The 12,112-nt window shown below is 40.0% G+C and overlaps 1 protein-coding gene across 2 annotated transcripts in view; it reads right to left on the reverse strand.

The window, feature by feature from the left end:
- LOC102779055 (RNA binding motif, single stranded interacting protein) overlaps positions 1-12,112 on the reverse strand; it is a 299,444-nt gene that overhangs the window by 128,447 nt on the left and 158,885 nt on the right. For both annotated transcript variants that reach the window (XM_035906432.2, XM_006788037.2), the window contains exon 6: positions 7,188-7,279. In XM_035906432.2, coding sequence (XP_035762325.1) covers positions 7,188-7,279 — 92 coding nt within the window. The remainder of the gene's footprint in view (positions 1-7,187; positions 7,280-12,112) is intronic.

The raw sequence follows: 12,112 nt of genomic DNA on the forward strand, positions 1-12,112 counted from the left end.
CTTTATTTTCACCTTGGAAGTTTAACTTCCTTTATTATGACAATAATAAAATAAGTTTGCATAGAAGAAAATGTGTTTTTGTTTGCACAGCCCATCTTCTATAGCTCTTAGAAAGTAAACTGGAATCATCAAAAATCGGCATCAGGAGGTCACACAGAAAAAAAAACAAACTGGAAATTGGAATCGGCCATGAAAATTGCAATCAGTGCATCTATAATCAAGAGTCTACTAAAATGTTATTCTGCTGTTGCCAAAAAACATCCTTTTATTGTTGGTTATTTCTGTGCTGGGTGCATTAAATGCCTAATGCAATTCAAGTATGCTGTTTTGTGCACATTTTTATACACATATGTTGACTAGACTACTAGTGTAGTTTGACCTTGTGGGCGTGTTGTGCTTTATAAATGAAAAAAAGGTAGAAACTGAGTATTCAAGGTGAAGTAAATCCTCAGTTCTTGGATTGCTTTTATACACTGTATGTTTTTAATATGGACATCTGGCAATTCAAATTCAACATGCACTGGGATTAAGGTTAAGGTAAACATGGCAACAGTAAGGTGGGCCAACATAATGTTGAAGTGGTCATATCATACTTTCAGGGAGATGAGAATTAAAGAAAGAAAGGGACATTTGCAGGAAAATCAGTCTAAACCTACAGGTTATGGCGATGTCCAAACTATACTTATGTGCTGACAAGAATCCTTTACATCCATAAAATTTGAGCAACGCCTATGTAAGAAAACGAGGTGCTGTGAGGGACTATAATCATAAGGATGTCTCAGTTGATGGCAGCTTCTGAGGGAAAATGCTGATTACCACACTGACACCATATGTTTTGTGAACAAATGCTGAGGTGGATGTCAGAGGGGAAATGGCACTGCATTCAAGGTGGAGAACAGCGAGGTGAATGATGCTGCTGAGTGAGCACCTGTATCCCCAAAGTCTTTGCAATTATCCTTCGGTATACACAATGTACTGCATTCCAGCTGCATTTTCTCCAGATTTAGCCCACGCTGGCTAGCCCAGCTAGGCTAGCTGTTGTCAGTAACCAACTGTGAGAGCGCAGTCAAGTCCCTTTGATTATCATACAGAGGTCACCCTGTGTTGAGCTGAACGGTGGTGTCCTGGGTGCCAGTGGAGCTGAGACATCAGAGAAGTCACCTTTAAAGGATAATAAGAAAGTCTGCTGACTGACTGCAGACCACCCATAGGGGGATCCGTGCATTTCACATGACTATAAATGTGATATTGACAGAAAACCTTCCCCGGGAGAGAGAAAGAAAAAGACTGTGGAGGAGACAGAGCAAGCGAAAGGCAGTGAAAGCGAGAATGCATGAGAGGGAGAGAGGGAACGAGCAGGAGGACTGAACACTCCGGTTCGTTTCACACCGTTAAACCATCTGAAGCATTCGCCAGTGACTACTGGTTGATGGGCCGGTGTGTGCACTGTGTTATCATAAACATTTGGGATTCACTTCATGGAGGCACTTTAATGATGCTTTTAGCACAATTTCCCCTCTGTAATGTGAAGGGCAAGCAGCGCCTTTCTGTCTGCCTGCAGCTTCTGCGAACCTTATAAATATCGGCTATTTAAACAAGGGTAAGGATGGAGACGGTATTCACAAAATCTTCATCCCCACTATTTAAATTCTCTAATATGAACACCATTGTTTAGTTTTGACACTTTTGACACTATGTATACTATTCTCACATAATGCATGTATATTTATTTGTATCAGACAATGTCTAGCAAGATCCAAAGTTCATATAACAATTAGCTATAGAAAGCTGGGTGAACCTGGTTAGCCTCCATAAGGTGTCAGAGTTGTTTTTTCTAATTCTAGGTTGTCCACGCCGAGAGGAACGAGTCAAAAAAAAAAAGAGAAGAAAATACAAAAAGGACAGCTTTGTTTTCATCCGGGCTGTTATCAGCAGAAGCCGACTGGAGCGAGAATAGGGAGGGATGATTTCCATAAAGACTGGCTGTTGTCTGAAAGCAAGCAGCTGTCAGGCGGAATTACCTCTCCGACACAGACACCACAATCGAGGGTGCCCTTCCCATAATTCAGTCTGATTGGCTCAAGGGGAAAATGGCAGCCTGTGGAGAGTGAGGCGAGCGGCTGGTTGACAGGTTTGCATCTGCGAAGCTAGACGCGGCGTTTACCTGTTATCATTCTGTCTGCTCGATGTGTCGGTTTTCTCAGTTTGGAAAGCTACCTGAACAAAGTGGCACGGAGAATAGAGTCTATGGTGCCAGGAGGCAAGTGTGTGCCTACAAACCGTATTACACACATGCACAAAACACGAACACACTTACCCTAGTGAATCCTATTAAGGTCTCCTGTTAGAACACTATGTTAAGATTTACCAGATTTTCCCATCTTAATTTATATAAAGTCATACTGCCTATATGAATGTTTTAATACTTCTTTAGTGATGTCATACACGCGCCTGTTAATGACAATGTAAAAAGTACATTTTGTGTACACATCACACTAATCTATACAATTTTTTTTAAAGCAGCATAAAAGCACCTCTTATTTAAAAACATGTTATTTATATAAGCAGTCATCTGTGCCTACCTCTACCCATAAATAAGAAAACTAATACATTTTGGTTAATACTTATTCATCCCTTTCACCTTTTTGCTAAGAGTTCTAGTACCATGAAAAAGACTTGAGCCAAGCCACATTGTTTTAGATTTTGCTCAGTATTTCTCCAGCCTTTCTGAAGTTCTTTTAAAGCTTTTCTTTGAACATTAGCAGGTTTTTTTACTCATATACATATATGTATATATATATGTTCGTTAAGCAACTTAAACCTAACTCATTCGAGATTACAAAAGGCACTTAAATCAAAGGATGAGCCAGTTTTATAACAGAAAATTAACCGTTACTATTTTTCAACAAACAGACGGTTGAAGCTCTGTTCAGCTTACCGCATCTTATATCAGTTGCACGGAAGTAGCTGACTACGTAAGTAATCTGGACGCTACAGATTCAAGCAGCTGCGCGCGCTCCCGCGGACGGTAATCACGATCACTGTCTAGCACAACACCTGGAGCTAAGGGGGCAAAACAATCGCATGAGTGCTGCTGTTTGACTGAGGAAGAATAAAGTACGCGTGGTAAGCCAATCATATGACCACTTAAAGACAAAGCAACAAGGTGATATATACCAGTTTTTAAATTGTGTTCATAGGCCACGTAAAGCCAGAGTCATGATAAACAATATATACACGGCGTTTTTTCCTCAATAGTTTCGTCACGTAAGGACAGCGCTAGCAAGCTACCAGGTATCAGGCTGTGATGTTCTCCTTTATAGTGGACAGAAATTTGTTTTTTGGAGTGAAACAAATAATTTGTGTGGCATCTTATTGAATGCAGAACAGCTGATTGTTCTGTAAATAGTTTGAAATGGTTATTTAAAAAATCAAGGTAAAAGGTAAATGGATGCAAATAACTTTGTTGTTTGCAAAACTTGTGCATAGGATTTTAAAATTGACAATTTATATTTGCATTTAAAGTTATGAAATATGATTCATTAAACATATTTGTGGTTGTTACAGTAAAAAATATAACTTTTTCTCCTCTGATTTTATGTTTTTTGTCTGATTTTAGATCAATTGTGTTAATACAGTATGTCAAAATTAAAACGTGACTGTAAATTCAGACACGTGAGGTTGTGCTGAAAAGAATGATACCAAACAAGGAAAAGTAAATAGTCTTTAAAGGTAAAATGTGGAGGGAAAATCAAAAGTAGTTAATAATGGCCAATTATACCCTGGACCCCAGGGGGTTAAACGCTTTTTTTTTTTAAATAACACAATAGTTACTTTTCAAGTAATTAATTACTTTTAGAATATTGTAACTCAGTTACTAACTCAGTTACTTTTTGAAGAAGTAACTAGTAACTATAATTAATTACTTTTTCAAAGTAACTTGCCCAAAACTGATGATAACACAGACTGACAGACATAAAACAGTATTTTTGAAACAAGATTTACAAAGAGATCTAAGCTGAAAATTTGGTGTTTTGTGGCTTTGTGTGCAGTGTGTCCTTAAGAAATTTGAGAAACCGGACAAGTGAAGAACAAAAGAAGATTCTGTGGTGCCAGGAGGTAAGTGCAGATGAAAAGGATCTGACAGTCATGTTCTTAAGAAATGGGATAAAATTCAACAAACCCACGACATACCTGCTGTACTTATGGATGTGAAGATCTTTATTCAAAGAGCATAGCTAAAACAGAGACGCTTGACTAGTTAGAAAGCAAAATGCTAGAGTGCCTGTTCCAGATTTAGAAATACACGCCACGTTTTTTTCATTTCTCAGTCTTAGATGAAGCCAGTCGGTCGTTTTCACAACTCTTTATACTAAAGTGAGCTAATCCCCCGTCATTCAACTCTTTGTACACAAAGATAAGGTGATAAGGTTAATAAGGTATAACGTGTGTTTTATAAAATTTTCTATTTTAGATGAAATGATGGGCATCCTAGTTTAAATTAAAAATTAGTTACAATTATATAAAAAATGTTACAAAATGATGCAAAAAATGTGTAATTCAGGGAATGTAGTGCAGACAAACATGCACATAATAATACACTGTCACATTCAAATACACACACACACACGCACTCCACACCTATGTTAAGTACTCTTATCTGTGACTTGTGTAGAGGTGAGTGACAGGAAGGGATGCAGGGGGGAAGTGTCCTTTAGGTGTCTTAATTATGGCTCCTCTCCTCCCTCTCGCTGTCACCATCCCCAGGGGAGGGCAAAACAAAAGGAAGGTAACGTTTCATCTCTACTGCCTTGGTATTTCAAATTCCAAGGGGAGTAAGAGGAGAGAGACAGCGGGCTGCTTCACTGGCGGAAGAAGAGGAAATCAAGTGATCCTTTGCCTTTCTCTCCATTTCTTGCCTGGTTCGCAGCTGTGTTTAAAATAAGGCACCTTAATAAAAGTGTTTTAATGGCATCAAGGCAGGAAAAAAGGTGCAACTTGATTACTGTGACAGTTTTATTTAATGAGCTCAAAGCCTCTGGCTCCGACTTGCGATTCGTTTATTACTTTGTTGTGGAGTGACAAAATGGAGCAGAGGGAGCGAGAGAACGAGGCTGAATGTTCTTATTGTGGAAGCCGTCCACGGCGTTAGCAGTAGTCTTTCTGATTTGCACCCTCCTCGGTGCTCACCTGTATTTTCATCCGTTCCCGCTGCGGGAATGCTACTCGGCATGACAGAACGAGGGGGAGGGGGGTGGGGTGTGAGAGACACCTCGACAGGTAGGCAGACACAAAGATAACACGCTGTTAATTATTGATGGAGGAAAAACTGCGCTCATTGGATGTCTCGCAGGGCAACACTTGGTGGATGTGAATACAAATGTGTGTGCGTGTCTGTATATGTGTGTGTGCAGAAGAATAAAAGAAAACAACCAAAACCCAAAAAACAATGCTGAGAGAAAACGGCATTAAGCAAAAGAAATGGTGAGGGGCTAGGCTGGAAGTGTTGGGTGAGGAGTCGATAGAGTGATGGTAGTGATACCTGGTAAAGACACATTAGCGAGATACGGAGGGAGTCTATAAAAGCAAACTACTACTTAATGTCCCTCACAAGTGTGATAAAAGCATAGAGCTGCAGCAGAGAACGCTGGTCTTACCATTTGTGTGAACAGAACAAGGGAGCGCTCAAAAAAATCAGCTATTATACACAAATGCTAATAGAAAATGATTTTGAGAATGTGTTTGCGGCAAGATTTCTATAAAGGTCAGCTCTTTTGTTTTGGGACACGAGGCCCCTCTCATGAAAATATTGACTGAGAGAAGGGGAGCAATGCAAAGAGTGGTCTTAAAATGTGATGGACAAAGAGCATGGTTTCTTATCAGTATTCCGAGAGCTTGCCCTCTTATAAATATTGGAAGAAGGACACTGGTGGGGAAAGGAAACGGGCAAATGGCGCATTTGAGAAATGGCACACCTGAGCACCACACGGAATATCATCTCCTCCTGTCAGATCTCATCCCATTTGATCAAAATAATTGCCACCTTCATCGTTACCATCAATTCTGTCATCTTCACCGGCGCCATTGCCGCTCCCCATCTCATCAGGTCTTCTTCGGTTTCGAGGGTAAGAGGGGGGGATTTTTGGATTGGATCAAATGCACGTTATCTCGTCTCAAGAAAAATCACTCAAGGTGCACCCTCATATAGTCATCAGCATATTTATTGTTTCAGTGCTACTGACATTTTCTTCACCTATTTAAGTATTCTGACATTAACAAATCTTTGACGGGTACAAGAATAGCCTGGTTAACTCAGGCAGGCTTGTCTGTCATAGATGTCCGGAGAGAGGGCCCTGCTGCGCCTTCTAATATGGTGACTCTCAGAGCAGTCAACAGGGAAATGAAGAAAATTAGAGAACAAAAATGGGGAAAGAACAGTATGATCACTGCCTGGGGGTTGCCAAACACCAAACAATATCTCTGAAATGCATTTCCCGGTAAAACGGCTCTTCTGTCAGACTGCCAAATGCCCAACAATAAATATGCAACCACAGTGTTAACATAAAATACAAGATTGTATAGGAAATCATACCCTGGCAGTGTGCAGTTTCCTCTAAGCTACACCTCTCCACATATGCCTATCAACCTGTCTCCATTGTACAACTCACTAGGGCCCTTTTTGTACTACTCAAACAGCTTGTCTCATCTGCTTCCACTTTAGCAGGCTAATAACACTCGACAACGTAGCACAAGCGACTAGTCAAACCTCAGTTAGAGAGGGGCCAGCTCACTAACTGGAAACCACAAGTGCCATGGAGCACTGTAATCCAGCACATATGCATACTGTCAAACCCAACACAAAAAGCCCACATAACCACAGGAAAGAAGTGATCCACAATTTCATGTATCTTGTACTAGACTCCAGCTTCAGCATTAGTAAGATAACAGAGACATACATGCACCAGTGTCACTTCCCAGGTTGTTGTCTAATGGCACTCAAATGCAGTTTGAGGCCCACATTTAGGAGTCTCTCTTTAAGATAACAAGTTTGCCACGAAGGACTTTTTAAGTTTGTTAAATGTGCAATACTAAACACCTGGCAGGAGCTGAATGAGCAAAAACGAAAAATTGCTAAAGATAATGCACGAGGAAGTGAGGACGCCAACTTGTTTTTAGACACTCCTTACCTTGGCCATTTGGGCCTGCACCCCAGTGGCTTTGAGAGATGACACAGCCTTCTGTGCTGCAGCTGGGCTGTCGAAGTCCACAAAGCCATATCCTGGAGACAGAAAGGAGGAGAAGGGGAGAAGGAGAGGAAGAAAAAAAAAAGACATTAGTTAAGACAAAAATTAAGGCAGATGACTAACAAGGAGAATGACAGGCACTTGGTAATTGTAGCAGTAATAGGTTGGTAACATGACTACAGAGGCTGCCAGTTCTCATATCTAGTGAGCACTACATTGTTTGATAATTAGCGACACTGACGTTCATAGGGGGATGCTATGCATCTTAATTAGTAGCATGGATGAGCGATTTAGTAATAACAAAACCCGGCACCCTGCCCACCTCCACCTCCGCACATACGTAGTCGGATACACTGCATGCATGCGCAAACGCGCAGATATACACACTCGAATAAGACAACCGGTATCGTAAGAATAAGGGGGCATCACTGTTTGTCAGTTTGTTGTTTAATGATAACCCGTATGCATTCATTTCATTAAGTAGGTTAATTAAAGTAATGGTTATTTATGAAAGGCTTGTGATTTAAAATCAATGATTAAAGGATATTACACACACTATACACTCACATACACGCGGAGATGTGTCAATTAATTCTTCAAAACGTCACGTTTCACTTGTTCAGCCTTTTGATTTCTGGAGGCTGTGAAGCTGGCTGGCCCACATCGTGTTCCTCAACACCCGGCATATTAACACAACCCCATTTCACAGCCTCCATAATCCTCTCCCCGGTAACAAATCTCTCAAAGGTTGACAGCATACCAAAGCTGCTGCCATTTCTCTTTCTCTTTCTTCAACTCCATCTCTCTTACATAGACATAAAGACACTATTTCTTACAATTTAGCTTTTCTGTTCATCTTCTTACGCTTTTCCTCTGTCCTTTTCTTTCCCTAACACACTTTCCGTCTCTCGCTCTCTCTCTCTCGCATATTTTTCTGACATTAACAGCCACAAGGCCCCATCTGGAAATTCATCAGCGGTGGAAAGCGGGGGGAATGAAATCTGTGGCTGTGATTTATGAGTTATTGTGATCTCGACGTTCTCCGGTATGTATCGGCGACGGGGGTCACGTCTGTGTTAATTAAAATTTGGTGGCGGATTAAAAGCAGTCAATGGTGCCCTCTGATCCACTGTTTCAGAAGGAAAGTGTAATTAGAAAAGGATAATGGCTGTGAGATGGTGGGGCTGCGGAGGGGTTTGGGGGTGGGGACTTGCCATTGCGGTTACCCCATCAACTTACCATCAATCATACAATCATACATGTTCTTTACTCCAACGCCTTATGTGTGCCCGTGTGCGGCTTTATGCGAGCATCTCACTTTCCCGATCATTTGAGGTGCGCATCTGCGGCGGTAGCGACGACTGGGGGTAAGGGGGTTGGGGTCACTTTCCTGTCGGGCGGCGGCGAATGAGTGTGGAGTAATGTGAAAATCATAACTAGCGGTGGAAGAGAAATCGAGCGCGAGGACTGATTAATGGCCAGCTGTTAGAGCGAGGCTGCGTTTAATTGTGGAAATATGAAGAGCCGGAATGAGAAGTCCAAAGGCGATATTAAGAGAAACCAGTCATTTTCTTAAAAATAAATGCAATCAAGGACTATTTTTCCAAGTAGCCGCAGTGCACTCACCCATTGTTATATTAGCAAACGTATAATTTTGAAATTTTGATCCGTATTTAAAGAGAGCCCGGCTGAGCTTTAAAAATATATTTAATTGAGGGTTTTGGCTTAAACAATTACAAAAAGACATAAAAAATAAAAATCTTTCCTTCCTGTCGTCAGTGATATTTACCCATGCAGATATTTGTATTGACCTGATTAAGAGACAACTATCTGACCTCCCAGTTCCACTGGATTCCAGGGATTATTTGCTGTTGTGAAACAGACATTAATGCGTATTTTCAGATACAGCAAACAAAATCAGTGTGCTTTCATATATCTCCACAGTGTACAATACAGGTCTATAAAACTTTACTATATATTATATAGGTATAAAAACACAATTTTCTCCAAATATCTTCTTCTTGGGTGCTGCACAAAAAGCAGACCCATAATCAAAACAATCCAAACAGACTGCTGTGTATGCTTTGTGGATGTATTATTATGTATTACATTTCAGAATTGCAAACTGAATTTTCTTTAGACTCTTTCACTCCATACTGACAAACATCAAACAACGTAGGCTTCTTATTGCATGCACCTCGTGGAGACAACTTGAAAAGAATTCCCATCAAGTGAATTTCTGATGCTGAGTGACATCTGTGTCTCTCATGGAAGCAACTACACTGGTTATGAGAGTAAACTCATTATTTATTAAGAGTATTCCCTTGAACATATCACACCCGTGTTCCTCTGTAACTGTCTGAAAAGGCCTTTGAAATGCTTAAATGCTATTTTCATTACTGTGAGCGCCAAAAATAAAATTTCATTTGGCATCTCTGGTCATTTGGGTAAACACACCCTTTAAATGTTAGCAGATTTTACAAATTAACACTTTAAAAAAATGTATTACGAGCACATTTAGAGAACTACATATTATGTCATCGAGGTCCTCGGGGTGATGGCTTATTCTCTTTAACAATCAGAAACCAGAATATTTAAATCGTGGATACTTTGAACCCCCAATTACAAATTTAATATTTAGCAGACTACCACCTGGAGTGCACTTATCAAACTTGGATGAGGATTTTAGAGATTGCTGACCTACATTCAAATCTCTCTAAACCGAGAGAGGTGGAGGCAAGTGAAAAGGTGTGTAGAGAAGAAAGGCAGACTGAGGAAGGGGGTGATTTCAGGTCAGTCAAATACACTCAAAAAGCCTGAATTGACACTCAGTAAAAGATCCAGTTTGCTCTTCCAATGTGAAGTTACTGCAGCTGATATCCGCATAATGATTCTGAAATGTGGAATGTTTGAACTGTAGCCACAGGGTAAAAAGAGTTAAAGGCTTGTTTTGTTGAAAAGGAAAATAATAATTGAGAGATACAGAGACATTTTAAGACTATTTGTGCTTTTATCGGGCTGAATGGTTATAGAGGTTATAGAAAGCCTGAGCCTTTCAGTTTTTGTATAGATATATGAGCTCTTTTGTTGGAGTTTTAAAAGTCTAGAGTTAAGTAATAAGTCATAAAGAAACATTTTATACATTATGTTTCTACTATGAATTTAGATTCATGATTTATCTGTTACTACATATACTTTCTTATATACTTGTGTAAGGAAATATTAAATTAATTCCTCATTAGATATAATATATTTTGAACTGAAAAGAACATATAATTGTTTGGGATATAAACATATAATTCAGTGCCTCATACTGTACCTTATTAGGCTAAATGGAAGTAGCATTGAAAATTAATGGTAGTATGTAGATTACTTTTTTGTTAAGCTAACACTGGTGATTAAAAACACGTCAGCAATCCATCTGTTATGTTTGGTTCCCCTCTCAGAACAGAATACTCGTTACCTAGTTTGCTAAGATTTGCAATAATCCCTGCAGGAAAAAAACAACAACTTTTGGTAAGATACATAATTACCCCAAGTGATACGACTTCATCAAAAACAGTGTCATTTTATTTTAAAGTAATTATGATTATGCTGTGTGGATTATGCACAGTAACAGGTTATTGCTTTTCTTAAAGCCACACCGACACTGCAATTTGATTTGAGAAAAAAAGATGATACTGGTTCCAATATAGTGGAGTAAAGGGTAAATAAATCTAATCATATAGACAAATATAACACAACAATGCACATTAAATATAAGTATCAGCTTTATTTAATACCATTAGACATGAAAGCAGTTCTCTTCCTGCAATTTCAAAGACTCGCTCTGTATGTACTTGTTTGTTTACTCATACAGTGTACTTGTACACTGTAAAGTATGCACACAATTACTCAATACACAGATCCTCGGTGAGTCACTGAACAGGAGAAAAACTCCATTAAGTTGTGAGAAAGCTGCAGGGTCAAGAAACAATGTGGCGCTCAATTTAAGACATCACATTCCACACACTTAGAGAACACAAACACACACCCACCTACACACAGATGCACGCAGATGTTGCTTGAAGAATGAGTTTCCGAAGCCAAGTACATGCTGTACTGGTGCTGCATTCGACGCGGGTACTCTAGAGTTACAATCTCAAGTGGGATGCAGAGGGCAAGGTGCTGCTTTGATGCTTCTGCACAAACGCAAACCTCCAATCGATAGCTGTCACTTAAAAGCAGCTCAAAGTGACTGACGACATGTGAGGTTGTTGATAATGCTGTGCAGCTGCACGCTAATATGCAGATTGACGCAAAGTACTGCTGAAGGACACATATATCCACACTTGCACACTCGGAGTATGGCACCCTCCTCCCCACACACGTGCGCGCGCACACACACACACACACACAGTCTCTCTGAGAACATGAGCTGCCATATCATATTTCCTGGTCTGGCTCTAAGTGGGAGCCTGTCAAGATAAAAGGACCATCCTCAATCAGTTACTACATGATAGACGCTAGCACTGCTCAGTGACTGCTTTTGTATGAATGTGTGTGTGACGCAGGGCGCTCCTTAATACAGTCCCCTTAAGGAGGTGTAGAACTACAGTAGATGCCACCTTGGGCTACGCTCTGCATAAAAGCCTACATTGGAGAGTGGAGATAAGGGACTCATTACAGTGCTTGCATCGACATATCAATCAAGTATGCATCATTCATGCATTCACTGTCATATTATGCTAATCCTAATTACTTTGGGGAAAATTACTATTCTTTATCTGCTAATAGTCAGGATTGTTTAGGGTTTTCTACCTACAATATCCACCACAATTTTCCCCAATATATCCATTTTTCACATTCTCATATTCAGTGCTAATGAT

This window comes from Neolamprologus brichardi, chromosome 22 (genome assembly GCF_056152115.1).
Source record: "Neolamprologus brichardi isolate AB-2024 chromosome 22, ASM5615211v1, whole genome shotgun sequence".
Taxonomy (NCBI): domain Eukaryota; kingdom Metazoa; phylum Chordata; class Actinopteri; order Cichliformes; family Cichlidae; genus Neolamprologus; species Neolamprologus brichardi.